Raw genomic sequence first — 15474 nt, forward strand, 5'->3', positions numbered from 1 at the left:
AAAAATGTGAAAAAATCACCAAAAATATGAACTTTTGTATGGGAGCTAAGCCTGTATGACATCGTAATAACGTGAAACTTTGCACAGGCTATTATTTTCATTTGAAAATAACATTCTGAGAGTTTGAAGAGATTTGAGCAAAAAACAAGGGTACCTTCCATACAATTTAAAAAAAAAAAACGAAAATTTTGCAAGGCAAGTGTGCCTAGTTTTCTTCAAACTCTCAGAATATCATTTTTTTTATGAAAAAAATAAGCTGTGCAAAGTTTCACGTCATTGCGTTTCCATACAGGTATATCTCCCATACAAAATCCACATTTTTGGTGATTTTTTCAGATTTTTGTTTGAACAGTGTATCAAAAATTTTGGGCCACCCTATTGTGTATTTTCTCGTTTCCAGATGGGTTAAAAGTGCATGTTCATGTTCACATGCTCATTCAACTGAATGAATTGGTAGATTCCAATTCGAGTGTTGTCGTGGATCTACAGACACGAATTAATGTTATTAAAGTGTCATTTAAATTGATATATGTTACGTATATTTCGAATTCAAATTGAACGCAATTCATTCTGAATTTTTGTTGTATTTCAAGTGATGTGATATTAAATGGTGCCTCTGGCAATTATGCAATTAGTCTTATTCGATGAGAATGTAAATTTATTCATTGTTTTCATTCTCTATTCCGAACACTCTAATTTTCCGTATAAATTGTTGATATAAGCAAAATTTTGCTTTGACAGCAGTCATTGCGGCGTCGATCAAATAGCGATTTGAGGTTTATCGTAAATCGTAATTCAATAGTGAGCTCCCCTTTGATAAAATAAAATTGTTTATGATTGTTTAAATTGGCTTGTGTGCATAAATTTTCATTTGAAATTCATCTGAATGAATAAAATGTGATGTATCCAAATGCATGTTTAAATTTAAAAGGGTGAATTAGCTTAAAATTTAATTTAAAATCCATCACATGTCATCAATTGGTTTAATCGATCCAATTTAATTCAGTGTTTATTGTAGTAATTTGTGGTTGGCATGATAAAAAGTGTGTGGCTTTTTCATCGTTTTTCTGCATCAAACTTGTAATGTTTTGTTTTGTTTGAATGCACACGGCTAATGAAAACTCTAAATCGAAAGCTGCATGATTTTATCGATACCAAATGCTATGTGTCATACGCACACATGAACCAATTCAATGAAATTTACATACAGCTCTTTTTATCGTAACAGTAATTTTGTTTCGATTTATCCGCTCAATACCAGATCTCTTTTGTTCGAATTTTGTAGCGAAATTTCCGGTTCGATATCACTGTTCGATAAATGAGCGAGCAAAAGTGAGTGTGAGAGAGAGAGAGAGGGATGGAGAGAAAATGAGTAAGTGTCGGGACCTTTTGTTAGTCGTATCCAATGGCATGAAATTACTTCAAGCTTATGATTCATTTTCATTGTTTTTGCACCCAACAACACACACCATACACAATTTACCGTCCAGATTTTCGCTTGGAATAATAGTGGCTATCGTATGTTTTCTCAGCATTTGCTTGCAGATGACCAGCCACTATCAACACATCTGGCTACGTTTGAATACATCGCATTCGATATGCAAATTTCGATGTCATATTTTTATAACACGAACACACTTATTATTATTATGCGCTCCATCAACTCAACAATCTTCATACACAAATTGATTTTGTTCGATAAGCGCATCGCAGCAAATGATATTTGCCAAACAAACTACCGCACACAACCAACGAAAGTGTCTTCATTTATTTATATATATGATACTTCGATGAAGCAATAAATCTGATTGCAATTTAATTTTTGCATCGTGTCATTGCCACAGAAACCATATGAGACCAAATTCAATCAAAAACCATTGCCGTTTTCCAGCATTTTCATGATTACGATGTGGCAATCACTGTCTCTAAAACTGACAAAATAATTTTTCGTCTGTCTGTCTATCTCTAGCTCCAACTTGATGCATCTGAAATTCGAGCAAACTGCACAGTTTCTACGAATATCCAAATAGAATATGCCAAAAACATTGGATTTCGTTGAAAATTAAACAAACATTTTGGAAATATCTTGGCTTGTTTTGATTTCACGATAAACAATGGTATCCAATCTAAACTGAAAAACAATTGGACTTTTGCAGTTGCATTTTCACCGAAAAACCCATTTTGGAACAAAAATCATGCATAGTTGCGCAACAGGAACAGAAACGAAAAATAAACATTCACGCACAGTTGCACATAAATCCAACGACTATTGCAACAACAGAATTTGGTGATTTGGGACAGCATGAAAATTTTTGGATTTATAACATTTGCATTCAACATTAAATGAACGCCCATTTGAATGTTCCACTTTATCAAATAAACAAACGGTAGCTGAACCCATGATCACGGCGTCTCTGATCTAATATATAATTGCCATACCCAAGAATCAACTAATCAATGCTGCTACCATTTGCATCGATTTTGTTCTTTTTCGATTCCAGATTTCTAGAACAAACACGTAAATTTGAGTAAATCTATTGCATTAGAGCATGACAACACCCATCAATTGTCTTACTTTATTCGATAAATATTTTGCTCAATTTTCATATTTCCAACAAGCATCATTTTGGATTTGCCATAAATTTATGCACAACAAAAAATTATGCAACAACACATAGAGATTCGATTCTCTAATAATCGCATTATTTTATGTAGCGAACATCGATATATGCCATATCTCATTGGTTTTGATGGTATCGATGCGATATTTTCGAAAAGCTGAAAATAACCTTCGAATACATGTGGCATATGTTATTTCCAATATTTTATGGCAAAAAATATTCATGCTCTGATGCTTCAATCAACTGAAGAGTTGTATGGACTCAGTAAATAACACATTTTGCGTGCCGATGAACTTTGATTGTGCATATTTTCATACGGGCCGATGAATAAGTTGCATTTCGAATTGAACATTTCAGTAACTAAGATACTATGTCTATTTCGCTTCACTACTTCTCGCTTACCAAACATGTATATCAAAATATTATGCTCAACTGAAAATCATAAATTTTCCATATTTTGAATAATATTGGCAGTGCATATGTGAAAGGAAAATATTTTCCGAATTCTCTTGCATATAAATTGATAACTAATAACAAATTGACCACACTCGAAACACCATGAACATGATTTTCGTTAAATCATTTTTGTTCGTCAGATAATTACAAACTGTCTTATGACCTCTAAGCGATTACACGAAAATTCTGAATTCATCAAGCGTAGAGATCCATCCAATTGTTTGATGGGCTTGTTTTTATTGCGTGAATCTTCGGTGTTTCGGTTATATTACTTGTTGGAATCTTTCAAATGATAAAATATTCAAAATTACGGTTCGATAAACTCAAGAAGACGTCAACCAAAAATAAGGCCGAGTTTTTTTAACACAATTTCACGAAGAATGACCTGAAAAAAGGTACCAACCATAAAGTGTTTCGCCTTATGTTTACACAAAAAGTAAGGATCGGAGCCGGAAAGTGTGGCGAATCATTTGAATATCAACAGCAGCGAATACGTGACAATCCACCTTTTAACAACAACTAAAAAATTATTCAGTGAAAATATTTTTCCGAAATTTAAATCGATTGAACCAATCCATTTGCAGTGTTGTCATCAAACCCACATTATATACTGTACAAAATGCCATGCAAAACACATGAATAGAGTCTTTTTCTTTCCCTATTCAAACACACATCTCATCATTATCATTTCATTTACATTTTATAATAAGATTTTCTCCCTTTCTCTGTCTGTCTGCGACAACTTTTGCGTTATGAGTATCGACAACATTCTTTTTTCCTTTTGTCTGCCACGACATTAAACCGAATAACAATAACAATAAATACGTATCACGTGCATATTTTCATTTGATTAAATAAAATAGACAAAGAGAACGGTTATGGACGACCGAGGAATTTCACAAGGGATGAATCTGACGCGATAGTGATAAAGTTTACCATCGAATAAACGTAGAGAGTCAATGAATGAATATTTTCATCAATTTCCATGCAGCCCATGTTCATCATATATTTTGAATCTTTGCATGTATTCTCAAGCGTTAAATTTAGTTTAATGAATTACTTGGCATAGTTTCTGCCATAAAAAGCCAAACAAATGCATTGTTGCTGGTGCACATTTTAACGTAATTAAAATTGAAAGTGCAGCAAAAATGCGGGAATTAATCAAGAGATAGCAATATGGGTAAATTATATTTACATGTCAAAGAAGCGAAAAAACGGTTATTTGACCTCATTATCATAGTTCGTGGAAGACGAAATATCTAAAATGTGAGGATATCAGAGGAAAAACTCTAAAATGCTGGTTGAACAAAGCTTTTCTCGTTAATTCAATTTATATTCAATATTTTTTCGCGAACATAGCGTATACAATGGGGTTGGTATTATACTACAGGAAAATGAGATGCTTGTAACGCTGCAAATGCATTGAAAGTCTTCTGTGTCGATCAATAATATCTCCATGATGTAAATGCATTGAATATAATATGTCGAATGTTTTGTAAAAAGCACCGTTGAACTTGATACTTCTTAACAAATACGGTTTTAGGAACATTTTGATGTAATAATGCTGACGATTGTATGAAGCACCGCCAAAGTTACATTTGCATTTCGTACGTTGATTGAAATACTTCAACACACACTCTCTACCTCCGTCTTTCTCTATCATACACACATATCATGTGTATATTTTTTTAAAACCCAATTCCATGACCGATTTTACATTGCGGCTGCAACAGTGTATAGAATCCACTTAAACTTGAAACAGAAAGCAACTCGACATATTCAGGATGCATTAAATGTAATCAAATAATGAAAATGTAATTATGTACTGCAGAAAATGAGAATGAATGGAATCAAAGGGATTTTATGTATATATGGTTGTTTGGATGTGTGTGCGTTAATTTTTTTTTAGCTTAACACATGTCAAATGATGTAAAGATGTCAGGCGATGCGATTTCATCGAAAGGCAAATATGAAACCCCCACATATACCGCATTTATCCCATGTTGCATCTATTCGATATACGCAACACTTTGTTACATCTAAGCATGACAACGCATTTCTTGTAAGTGAATGCACATCAACACATTCATTTGGATGATCGGAAAACATAGAATTCTCATTTTGAAATGAACACAAAGAATTCTTTGTAAGGTGAGAATTACATATTGTACATAGTTATAGTTAAGTATTCTAGTTTCATATTCCACATTTGATAGAAGCCTTGTCTGCACTAACCCATTTTTTCATTAGTTTTTTTTGAAATATGCGATTTTCCTTTGACATTTGTTAGATTTTTCATGCGTTATTTCAAAATAGCTCTGTGAGCTACATTCTTTAGAGCTAGCTTTAAAGAGAAATATTATGTATGATATTGTATAGAGTGTAGAACCCAAGGGGAAATCGCTGGCAAAAGAAACGGCATCGTTGCCGAAAAAAGGTTAGAAACAACATTTCTTATCAAGTACATCATAGTTTTGCATTCATTCGAAAGAAATCTTGAATCTCTTAAAACAAGAAAAACATCCATAAAATCGTCGCTTCATTTATACCCACTCTTGTTTTAAAATGCATAAAATTGTAATTTACTAAAAAATCACTGTACCTTGTCTTTACCATATGAAATGCAACTTTTTTGAGTAGCTCTCTTGTTCCTCTCAAAGTTCCCGCACTTTTTTATACGGGAATGTATGATTTTCCAGACATGACGATTTACCTTTAATGTTGTATTTTGCTTCCTTTCGTGAAAATTCTTGCATGCATTTTGTAAGCTTTTGTCAAATATTCTCTTTATCATTTTAAGTTTCAAACAAAAAAAACACACACACAGGCAGTATGTTAAAGCACAATAAAGTTTCAATTTGTACATTGTTTGCAGTAATTTAACCAGGTGCAATATTAAAATGTTGAGTATACATACCGCTTGAGAATTCTTTCATATTTGCTTTAATTTTCTGAGTAAAAGATGAGTAGTTAATTACTTAAAATCGGAGCATCACTATTCAATACTTGCAGGAATTGTCATTGTGTCTGTGTGCATTGTGGACTCTTTTCTGTGCGTTTTCATTGTTAATGTGTTCACAAATACACTTGAAACTACTTACCCACTTCGTTGGGCGACGTCGACTGCATTGCGTTCAAAATAGAGACAGAGAAAACGAAATCAATTTTTGTGTATTTTCTTTTATTTTTAGTTAGACTGATTATTACACAATTATTTAATTATGGTTTTTGCTGTACGATTTAACATCTCGTACAAATATATGGACCGGTCATTTTGTGTTCTCGAAATAATGTGTGTGATTCTACTGAAATTGGTATTGTTTTCGACTTTGAAGAATTAAAAATTGTGATGAAATCGGTTTAAAATTTTGTCTAAAACACATTTACTTCTGTTTGTGAAATCTTGTTTTGAAGAAGTGTGATTGATTTGATATGTATTGTAAAACTGTTTCAAATATATCGAGTCTGTTATGGCCGGTGTTTTTATCTTCTTCTAATTCGTAATAATGTTTGCACTTAATTTAAATATTGAATATGTATGTTGTCCATATTAGTCGTACACGTTTCTCTTTACATTTCAATAGGAAAATATATGCGGTTCATGCTTCTTATTTTGTTTTTTCTTCTTTTTTATTTTGTTAATTGACCGATCTGATGTGGAAAATCGTTCGTTACGATGATTATATTTTATTGTAGTTTGTTTTTATTATTATTTATTTTGAAAGAACTCCACTGAAAAATGAAACTTGATTATTTTTTATTCAATAATATTATTAATACCTTATATTATTATTATTTTTCAAAAGCAATTCGGTCACTTTTCAAAAAGTCTGTGGTGTACGTTTGAAAAATGATGAATTGCATTCAATATTCATCGCAAATTTTAAGCCTAAACAAAGGTTGATTATATACTGTATTCATGATATAAAAAAAAGACAGAAAGAATGAATGAAAGAAAAAACAATATTAAACCGTGTATTTAACTTATATTTACAAATGAAATGGGTTCATCACCATCGGTTTTGCCTCTAATATTTTCTCTGTTTTTTTTTTTGTCGTAAAAACTTTTTCTTCTTCTCCTTTTTCATTCAATTTTTGTTATTATATTTTCTCTCATTTTATTTCTTAAATTAAATTCGCTTTGAAATGATGAATTGTCGACGTATCAATCATGCTTGACGAAAATTTCATGGATGAATTCAATAACAATGACATGACAAAACACGAATTCCAACTGAAATGTGCTGAATGTGCATAATGAATTTGAGAGGATAAACCTTTCGAAGCGGTGAACGATATAATCTTAAATGAATAGAAGAAATTATTGTTGCATAAAATCTCTAGCTCTAGATTGTTATTTCACTGTATTTTCGTTAAAAATTATTTATGTTTTTCAATTCCGAAATTCGAACACAAAATTATTGATTTTTCTTCTGTTTGTATACACGATCATTGACGAAAGAAACGAAACTATTTTTCTTTTTCTCTTTTTCTTATTTGAACCAATTTAATTTTTAAATAAAAATGAACTGCGAATCTGTACATTTTTTCGGTTCGCCAATGGTTAAGCGCATCCATTTTCCGCGACATGATGGTGCAGCCAATGCGCTCCAGCGCGTATTTCGTCCGGGTAAGCCTTCACCACGGCATCGGAACTTCGGCGTATCTTCTTGTATAGATGAATTGTCGGTGATTTCTTCGCGTTCTGTTTCTTTTTGCAATGCCTCCAAATCACATCGAACAACAACTCGATCACCTAAAGCAAAAATCAATCCAGAAAAAAAATCAGTTGTACTATCTTTTCTTTCGCTCAAAAACGGAAGTAACGTATTTAAATTCGTAATTACCTTCCGCTAACTTATTATATGGGGGAAGTTTGTGACATGCTTTGGCCGCTTTCAATACCTCAAATTCCACGCAGTACCTAAGGAAATTGAAAGGGAACAATGAATGAAAAAAATTGAACCGGAAAATCCTTGATAAATTTACGTTTAAATTAATTAAATGAAAATGAGCACTAATTTTATTTTTCCAAAAATAAACATGCGCTGTCATTGATGCTGATAAATAAATGGCAGACCATTTAGATATATAATTAAATCGAATTGAATTGATGGCAACATCGGCCTTCCGCATATCGATTGATTGATAAGATCCACTGGCAAAAATCAATTTAAATTGTAGCTCATGGCAACAAAGCATGAATTTATAATGGTGCCGTGTCTCAACGTTGCAGTAAAATGTCCCCAATTTATTGTGATTTCGCCGCTTATTTAATGATTTTCATCTGCAAACGAAATTTATCACTTCAATTTTGTATTTGATTTTCACATTATTTGTAATTGATTTCAATTCGATTTTCAACATTATTTGTTTCAATATTGGGTGTGTGCATTAATTTTAAAAGATTTTAGTGTTCAAAAATACATTTATTCCAAAACTAAATGAATGAGTACATTAACCAATGTACTGCCCATCGTTAGCTATGACTTCGGCCCATATTCTTGGCAGCTTGTCGATTCCACGTCGAAAGAATTCCTCATCTTTTCCAGCTATCCATTGATCGACCCATTTTCGCACTCCTTCAGAATTTCGAAACGATATCTCAGACAAGCCCATTTGCATTGATCGAAACAAGTGGTAGTCAGAATGGGCAAGGTCTGGAGAGTACGCGGGTTGATCAAGCTCACCCCGACCAGAGTCCCCTATCTTTTTTTTTGCGATGTTTGAAATATGTCAAATTTTGATAAATCCTTCGACTATTTCTTGTCGCAGTTTTTCTCAATTTTTCTCTCAGTAATCTGCTCAAACGTATTGGTTGTAGTCGATACCGATCCCCCGTGACAGTTTCACTCGGTTTCAGCAGCTCATTATACACCACACCACTTTAATCCCACCAAATAATGAGCATTACCGAGAAATCATCAAAATCCTGCTATGCTATCGATTTTGATGATTGTGTTGGATTGAACCCTTATTTTTATGCCTGGGGTTATCGTAGCAGATGCCTTCTTCACTTCCAGTTACAATACGATACAAAAATTCCTTTCTCTCCTATTTTTGGAACATTGTGCCAAAATGTGAAAAACGTCTTACAACTAGTTTTGAATTCAACTGGTGTGGCACAAAATTCCTTTGGTCTTACCTCATTATAGAAGTCTTAAAATGATTGATTCGCATATATTTAATGCTTCTGATGTTTTCTGATGCATTTTCATACATCTTTATCGAATTTAAAACGCCAACAGCCCATCATTCAATTTTTTTTGGTGAGTTCACAGTTTTTCAACAAATTCACCACTTCTTTTTCACCAAATTCAACATTCTCTGTGGCGATTAAGAGGTCTCGTCTCCTACAACATTTTATAACCTTTAGATGTATTTGCACTTTATTTAAAGTGAAAAAATTGAACCAAAGGAGGACCAGACAGAAAAACACTTTTTCATCACTCATTTTGAATCGATCAGAAAATAATGACACTGTGTCAAAAATAAATCTTTCTGCTCTGAATTAGATTGGCAAATGTCACATGTACAAAATGCAATTAGATTCACCTGTCAAGCTACACACTATTTTAAGTTACGCCATATCTTATCAATCCCTTAAAATTAATGCACACACCCAATACAATTTTTCGAATGTTTTGAGTATGTGTGCAGTGTGCAATTGCTTTATTTTGTCGCTCTTAAAATTTCATCTTGGAATTGATTTCTCCGGAGAAAACTCGACTACAGCAATTCGACCGTAAGTTTTTCATTCTTTTCGAACCGAACATGAATTATTACGAACTAAAAACATCCGGAAATTGTATTGAATGATATTGAAGAGTGCAAAAAAGAGAGAAGAACTGCAGGGGCGCGCATTCAGAACAGCAATCTGCAATCTACTGCAGAATATGGTTGTGTACTTTTTGCTTTTAATTACATTTAAAGTGGAAAAGATTCGAACACCACCGGCGATAACTATTAGTTTCATTTAGATTGCTATACAGAAATAATCACCGATGAATGAACGAACTTTTTCCAATAGATTGCGTGCAATGACGACAATGAACAACGCACGTATCGACGAATTGTTTGCTAGAAGTTCGTGTTTGTGCTCAAGTGATCATCTACAGTATCTGGTGCGATATGAGAGCATGAAACTAACTTTGTCGATGGTGCAAAGTTTCGACTACAAATATCGCTCAAATTTCGAGTGCATGCTCTCATTCTTTTGTTTAACTTATCAATATCTTAGCATCTTTGCAGTGTGTTCCCAACAATTCTTATATGCTATTATATGGAACGTCCAATCGATTAGTTTTGTATCACATTCACAAAACTTATTGTCATGTTAAATATTTAAATGCTCTCAGCAAAACTAAATAATTGCTGAACAAAATTGATAATTTTTAATTTAATGAAAAACTTAGAGTCGATTCTTGCCTCCGAAACATGAATCTCTTCTCTTTTGCATTTTTAAAACATAAGTTTCATTCACTGAACTAAGTAAGAGTCTACATAGACGAACAAACTTTTATCATACTACTTCATGTCCATATATATTTGGCTTGAACAAAAAAGGAGAGAGAGAGAGAAGAGAAGAGATGAGGAGAGAGAACCTCTTAATAATACTTTTTTGAGATCTATTCACAAAGGATGCACCTAATAAAAGCTTATAAGTATTATATGAAAATTTGAAAGTCAGAAAAATCATGTAAATAATACGCTCCGTTTGGCTCAAAGGTTTTTCAAAGCTAAAAACGTTGAAACATATCTATATCAACATGAGTTTTTTTCCTACAAGAAAATTTGATGCCCTCAAATATTTGCAGCGATGTGACGACGTCTTAAAGAAAAAGAAATTCTTCCACAAACATTTTTCAAACTCAAAATATCATGAGAAATAAATAGTGTTATTTTGCAGCTATTGACATAATCCAGTACTTTTGGTACTTAACAAGTGTGCAATGGACATTTATTGGCTTTGAAAAAAATCTCCACAATTCCAAATAGAAAATGACGTGCTTTTCACACACGTTTTTCAATAAACAAAAATCGATACTACATGTAAAATTTTGTCAATTTTCCCTGTTTTGAATTTTGAAAATCGAGTGCAATGGAATGATATTGCATTTATGAATGCGTAATCAATATCACATATCGGCGAGTTTTTTTTTCTAATTGAAATCGAATTCTTAGTGTGAAAATATGTCATTGAGCGCAGTGGATGTGGGCCATTTTTAATGTGCATTGAGTGCATTTGAATTTGAATATGAAAAAAAGGATGGAATCGATTGAACTGCAAAGGATTACTCTGAAAAGAAGCTAAAGCACATGAATGAATGGTGGTATTTGTGTTTGTCATCAATACAATGCCACTAGCATTCAACATGGAAACGAAGCCAATTTTGTTGTATCAAATGCCAAAACGACTCTAAATGCATCAAGTATTCATTTGAAGTGTGTTCGGGCCGCAAAAATACCTCAGTCACACATTCTCCTGTTTAACTCACTCTCTTTGTGTCTGGCATTTTCTCGATGTATATGAGGTATCTGTATCATATACCGATGTAAATGTCCATGTACATGGCATAAAATGCACTTCGTAAAAGACATCACAACGATAATCGTATTGCCTGCAGTTTCCAATAATGCATCAACTCACTGGGGAATTGGAAAAGTGTGCAACTATGCTGTACACATATCGCTATGGAATACATGATCGTTTTTCCAAATGGCAGCTATTTCTTGTCAATGCACCTACTATACATTGACGATTACTGACTTGAAATTCGAATGAAAATCGATGCATGCAATTCAAGTCAATATAGACATTTACAAGATGCAATCAGAATTCGATTTCAATATAAAATATCAATATTTGTGGAAATGTCTATTGCTCGTTCGAAATGGAAACGCCACTTCCATCCTAATACAAATGATGTTGAATCGCATTTACATTGAATTGGAGCACTTCTAGAAATTCGACACATTTCACAGCTGGACACGTTAATATTGCAACCAATCAATCACGGTTTGTTGAAAACTGCATAAATTAACATTATGCGATTATATTGAAACTACACGAAGCGACTACTAATTTTAAAATGTTCATCGATTATAGCACGATTGCATTTTAAACAGGTCAAAGATTGCAAGCAAACGAAAGTCAATTACATTTTCTCATCATTTTCATAAGGCTCTTATCGTCATGCTGATGTCATTGCCGAAAGAGCAAACAAATGCGATTTCACTTTTTTTTGCTCATTCTTTTCGAATTCAGCAGAGAGATATTGAGATGCTTCGAAAATAAAATGCATATTGCATAACTGCGGGCGTTTTTAGTGTGCGAACACATCATGTTCGAAAGATATTCAGGTAGAAAACATCAATTTAACTCAAAAGTGTAAACCATTGAGAACATTTTCAAATGTAACACGATCGGAAACTTGTCGTCACATTTTTCGAAAATCTTCCACTGCAGTGAACAAAGTCGAAAATGGCTTTTTGATGGAACAAAAATCAACAATCCAATAATGCATTTGTTAACATAATAGAAAAAGTCGAGAAATTCTTTCTTCATTTCGCTTTGAGCGATAAAATGACAACAGAAATGGCACAAAAACGATTTGAGTGAAATTTTGTTGTTGTACACTTTCTGTTAGCAACAACTGTTTTAATTGATTGAAATGGAAAAAAATTGGTTCAAATAGTTTTTATCATGTAGTATTGAATACCATTTCAAATGAATGCTCATTGTAGCTGGGAATGCATTACATTTTGCACTCATTCATTTCCGTGACAAATTTATGTGTGATGTGTACTTTTTTCTATCAAAGACATAGACTCAAATTGTGGTGTGAAAATCGTAGGTCAACGGGAAATTCAAAATGTCCCAACTCATTTCTCATCACACGCTGCTTCCAACATGAATGAAACAATTTTAGCTCGATAACGAATGAGTGAAAATTGTATAGAAAAACCCAAAACGGAAAAGTGTCATAATTAAGCTACCAAAACCGAATTGAATTGTGTGCATTGTAATTATATTTGCTGGTTCGCAATCAAATGAACAATTTGCGTGATACAACATCTGATCGAAGAGAGTGCTGCGTGTTGATGCATCGAAGATATAAAGATGAGACACGCGATGCTAACGCACATACAAGTGATAACGCAAACTTTCGTAACAAACAATTGAGCTAGCATGAGAATGTTGTGTAAAAATGTTGTGTTCTAACACAATTACAAGTTTTTGTTTAACGTTCCATTCAGTGCATTCGTTGTGACCGGTATACTCAAAGTAATCAAACATAATCAGCACATACCGATGTTCATGTACTTTGTGCATCGAAATTGGCTGCATTTCATCATAATAAACGATTGGTTTCTCTAGCTAAACGCAACAATGTGTTCAATGCGAAATGCACCAGTGTCATATTTGACATCGCAAACAGTCAGTTCGAACAATTGATTTTATGACAATAACTGCGCATTTGCTACCTAATCGATGTCAAATTCTAATTAAAAAAAATATTTTTTTTTGTTCTATTGTACAATGTAGTACAATATAGGTGCATGCAATTGAAACAATTGATGTTTAACCGGACAGGTACAATGCGTCGAAAAGTCGAACGGTAGTTGAGGTGTTTCTTGATTTGTCGCTATTTTTAAATCTATATAATTTAATTGTTGAATTATTATTTCTTCTATTTTTGTGATGTTGTTATTGCTTGTCGGAAAGCCGATTTTTTTTCTCAGTTCGTTTGAATGATTTGCAAAAATGAATTGTTCGTTTGTGTTGTAGCATAAAAAATTTGCTATATAAATTGTCGACAACTTCTAGGCTGATCGGTCATTCGATGTTCAGCGTTCGTCAGTGAAAACGTTTTTTTCTTCTCATTTAAAATTCAAAGTTTTGTGAATAAATTGTTTATAAAAATTAATGAATTTGTTGAGCGGTGCAGTTTAAGTGGAATTCTTTTTTTTATTGCTGTGGCAAACGCAATGGCATTTTATAGTGTTTTTTTGTTATTTGTAAATTATTTGATGGTCATTTGTGTGGTTGGCCAAGATATAGATAAAGATGTTGAAATAATTGCGGGCAAAAATCATCCACAAAATCATCCAATGGATGCAAATATTATCGGTCATTATGCGAGTGATCTTTATGGTCCATCTGTAAGTTTTGCTATCTTAAAAGTTTTACATTTCATGTGAAAAACATAGTTTTGATTAAACCACGATGATGTTCAACATTTTCTTTTTATCCATTCGACTGTTCACAATATTGGAATTTAATTTTCCTGTTGTGTGTGTGTTTGCGATGTATGTGTGCGGTAAAAATTTGTTCAGGGACCGGAACCAAGAGAACCAAATTGGAGAGCATGGTCGATGTTGTGGGCAAACGAAGGTGATGGAAAACATGGTGAAGTGAGCTTCCGACAGATTGGACCTGTAAATCCGGTATTGGTGAATATAAATGCGACTGGTTTGCCGCCTGGTAAGCATGCCGTTCATATTCACGCTTTTGGTGATATGCGACAGGGTTGTAAATCAACTGGACCACATTTACGTGGTGTTTTGGTAAGCATAACATTTCAATAATGAAAAATAGTGTAAGAGAATGTCATTTTGTCGACACCATGCAGATAATTAAATATTCATTTATGTACATTGTACATGTGTTTGCATTAGATTGGAAACATTGACGTTCCTGAATCGGGTAACCTTGATTTGTCATTCTTTAGTCAGCATATTCAACTGTTCGGGCATCGTGGTGTTATAGGACGATCCATCGTGATACATGAAAAACCAATTGAATTCAACCGTAGCCCAAGCATCTATGGTGTGCCTGTTGCCGAGCAATCCATTCAACCGGTTTCATACCAAACCGAAGAAATGTCTGTCGGCATGGTTCTTGCGTGTGGCATGATTACAGTTGTAGAAAACAATGCGGCACAATAATTAAAAACCTTCTATTTACTGTTTTGCATTAAACAAAATTCCATTTTTCACGCATTAAGAACGTACAAATCTTTATCTTTCAATTCTATTGTTATTGTTAATGGTTCATTTTGCGTTTATGCTTTTAATACAAAGTATTTTAGGTTTCGACAACAACAAAAATCTCTAAAACAACTGACAAATATTTAATCTTTCGCTCACATAGACCTACATATTTCATATTCTATGTGTTCAAATTGATGCTCATCGCGTTTTCCACAGCCACCGAGATAAGTGAATCTTTAAAATTCAGTCAATAACTTTCGCAACATTCTAGAAGCAGACGCAAGCACTCTAAATGCGGTAGGTTGTAATATAAGCGAATTACATAATTTCAGTTCTATTCGGGTCGAGGCTCTTATAAATTGAAGGTAAGATTGGCGTTCATTCAATTAGCAGTATTATC

At 33.3% G+C, this 15474-nt stretch overlaps 2 protein-coding genes across 2 annotated transcripts in view; one reads left to right on the forward strand and one right to left on the reverse strand.

The window, feature by feature from the left end:
• Window positions 1–6241: 6241 nt before the first annotated feature.
• The window catches only part of LOC116349157 (somatomedin-B and thrombospondin type-1 domain-containing protein), a 75954-nt gene continuing 66721 nt past the window's right edge, over window positions 6242–15474 (reverse strand). The window contains exons 4-5 of the mRNA XM_031780453.1: window positions 7925–8001; window positions 6242–7833 (exon numbers count right to left, since the gene is read on the reverse strand). Coding sequence (XP_031636313.1) covers window positions 7592–7833; window positions 7925–8001 — 319 coding nt within the window. The 3' untranslated portion in view covers window positions 6242–7591. The remainder of the gene's footprint in view (window positions 7834–7924; window positions 8002–15474) is intronic.
• LOC116349158 (superoxide dismutase [Cu-Zn]) lies at window positions 13910–15098 on the forward strand. Its single transcript, XM_031780454.1, has 3 exons — window positions 13910–14243; window positions 14418–14648; window positions 14760–15098. The coding sequence occupies exons 1-3, from the start codon at window positions 14070–14072 to the stop codon at window positions 15027–15029; spliced, it is 675 nt and encodes a 224-aa protein (XP_031636314.1). The 5' UTR covers window positions 13910–14069; the 3' UTR covers window positions 15030–15098.

This window comes from Contarinia nasturtii, unplaced genomic scaffold, assembly GCF_009176525.2.
Source record: "Contarinia nasturtii isolate CC-2019 unplaced genomic scaffold, AAFC_CNas_1.1 Cnas_scaffold_2806, whole genome shotgun sequence".
NCBI classification, from domain to species: Eukaryota; Metazoa; Arthropoda; class Insecta; order Diptera; family Cecidomyiidae; genus Contarinia; species Contarinia nasturtii.

Coding starts and splice junctions, on each gene's coding strand:
- LOC116349158 (XM_031780454.1), top strand. CDS start 14,070: ATGGCATTTTATAGTGTTTTTTTGTTATTTGTAAATTATTTGATGGTC. Junction 14,244..14,417: donor GTGATCTTTATGGTCCATCT/GTAAGTTTTGCT, acceptor AAATTTGTTCAG/GGACCGGAACCAAGAGAACC. Junction 14,649..14,759: donor CACATTTACGTGGTGTTTTG/GTAAGCATAACA, acceptor TGTTTGCATTAG/ATTGGAAACATTGACGTTCC.